General features: G+C 44.8%; 1 protein-coding gene across 1 annotated transcript in view; it reads left to right on the top strand.

Annotated features, from left to right (window-relative positions):
• LOC104492011 (PH and SEC7 domain-containing protein 3-like) overlaps positions 1-1,567 on the top strand; it is a gene marked incomplete at its 3' end in the record, with an annotated part of 20,157 nt that extends 18,590 nt beyond the window's left edge. Inside the window, exon 4 of the mRNA XM_010134510.1 lies at positions 1,497-1,567. Within this exon, the coding sequence (XP_010132812.1) occupies positions 1,497-1,567 (71 nt within the window). The remainder of the gene's footprint in view (positions 1-1,496) is intronic.
• Between the last annotated feature and the right edge of the window lie 884 nt (positions 1,568-2,451).

Here is a 2,451-nt window from a genome sequence, read left to right as displayed (position 1 = left end):
CGTTGTTTCAGCAGCTTTTGGTAGCAGCCAGATTTATGCCATGCAGTTCCTCCCTGCCCCTTTTCGTAATAATCCTGCTGAGTCTGTGTCTCTTACTTTAATCATCTTCTTTTCTTCTTGTCCTACTTCTGTGGGGCACTAATAATTGAAGGTCTCCTATTCGCCTCTGTGTTTTGTTGTTTGGGTATCTTCATTTGTTTGATTTCTGTTGGTCTTAGAAACAGCAGAGGCTACTCACAGCATCTGTATTTTTCCCGATCATTGTTGATGGTCACCTACTCATGCTTTAGACCATTGGGCTGATTCCTGAAGACAAAGTCTGGCTTCATGATGTGTTTCCAGTAACTGCAACTCTCTCCTAGCTGGCCTAAACTCTTCGGTGTTTGCATGTTGTGCAAAGTACACTTGGAGGTTGGAGTTTTCAAACTGGAGACTGACAGCTTGACAACTAAATCCACAGATGTTGAAATCAAACTGACCTTATTCTTTGTGATGACTGGATGCTCTGAATAGGTTCCTCTTTATTAAACTTCTGTTTGTTTAACCTTAATAAGTAATTGTATCCAGTTGCCTTTATTAAATTATTTCTTTCATTATAAGTAATCAGAATTATTCAACACACTGGATGTTGGCATTTTGGGGATAAGTAATGTAATTAGGGTCGTGTTTTCAGAAGTTCCTGTACACCTCAGAGGTCTGCCTTTCATTGTCACGCAGCTTCTCAAAAAGTTACATCTTGAGTTTCCAGATGCAAATAAAATGAAACATAGTTTTTGTAAAGTTAGTGATACATTTTCATAATTAATTTCCTAACAGAATTGTTGCAGAGCAGAGATCAGTTAGTGTGGTATTGCTGATGAAGTGGTGTGCTAGCATGCTATATGCATTTTCTCAGGAAAGGAGTACTGAGGGCTAAAGCACTTCTAGCTGACTAGGATGTAAGAGCGGCCAATACCTGGAAGCTGAACCAAATAAATGCCAATTAGAAATAAGGCACATCACAGGAGGTGAGAGTTATTAACCATCTGACCACTCAGTGCTAACTCAGGTGTGCAGGAGAGGCAAGTGGGAAGGACGCTTTTGAGAGGCCCTACTTCCTGAGCAGTGTCCCGTTGGTGCTCATCAGTGCCTGCCTGCCTGCCTGCCTTCTGTGGCATGGGGGCTTTTTCTTCTGTAAACTGACGTGGTGCTGAGCTCAGGCCTAGCTGTCTAGTGGCAGTGTCTGCCTACCTGCAAGAGAACAAGAACTGGATCTCTCTGGCCTGCTTTCTGCCTTGCTGCTGTTCCCATCTGACCCAATCGAGGGCTGTCATCAGGGCTGTTTTATTACTCTCTCACACAGCAGGTATGTGCAGGCACTGCGCTGAGTAGCATTGTCCTTTGAAAAGGAGAGTACAAAGGAGGTTTAACACTGGACTAATGTAGCTCTCCTGTTGCCTAGACAAAGTGTAAAAATGGATCCAAGTTAAATGGGTTTTCTTTTGTTTTCTTTGCAGCTCCCCGGGGAAAGCGAGGCTGGAAAACCTTTTATGCTGTGCTGAAGGGAACGGTCCTCTACTTGCAGAAGGTAGGGAAAATCACTGACTTTTCAAAACCAAAGAGGAATAAAGCAGCAGGCATCCTCTCTGCTTTCGCAGCCCACCTCCAGGCTCCTTTCCCTCCAACACAGTGTAGCTGCTTTCTCTGTCCCTCACCCTGTTTACACACACATTCAGGCATTAGTCCTTCCATTGACTCCTTCCCCCTTTTCACCCTTTCAAGTTCAGTTCCATTTTCCCCCATCCACATGTGCACCCTATAAATTCCAGCTTATACCACTGCTGCCACTCACAGCTGAAAAAATAGCCTCCTTCACCAGCAAAGAAAGCATCATCTCTCTGTGTCTTGCAGACATTCCTCTAGGCTGCTTTTAACATTGCGTTTCATACGTATGACTGTAAGGCTGTCCTCCTTTACCACCTCTTTATGGTATTCTTTTCTGCAGTGCCTGCAAGACCAGCTGCAAAAAATTGAATAGCAGCTTGGCCTTGGTAGAAATCCGCAGCTTCTGCTCCACAGCAAAGTTGAAAGATCGCAGAATCGTCTGGTTGGAAGAGACCTTTAAGATCATCGAGTCCAACCATTCACCCCGCACTGCCAGGGTCCCTAAACCATGTCCCTCAGCACCAAATCCACACAGCTTTTAAACACCTCCAGGGATGAGGACTGCACCAGCTCCCTGGGCAGCCTGTTCCAATGCTTAATGACCCTCTGTGTAAAGAAATTTTTCCTGATATCCAACCTCAATTTCCTCTGATGCAACTTAAGGCCATTTCCTCTCGTCCTGTCATTTGTAACATGGGAGAAGAAACTGACCCCCACTACACCCCCACTACAACCTCCTTTCAGGTAGTTGTAGAGAGCAATAAGGTCTTTCCTCCGCCTCTTCTTCTCCAGACTAAACAATCCCAG

Source organism: Buceros rhinoceros, unplaced genomic scaffold (assembly GCF_000710305.1).
Source record: "Buceros rhinoceros silvestris isolate BGI_N320 unplaced genomic scaffold, ASM71030v1 scaffold5764, whole genome shotgun sequence".
Classification (NCBI taxonomy): Eukaryota; Metazoa; Chordata; class Aves; order Bucerotiformes; family Bucerotidae; genus Buceros; species Buceros rhinoceros.
This window is presented reverse-complemented; position numbering and strand designations above follow the sequence as displayed.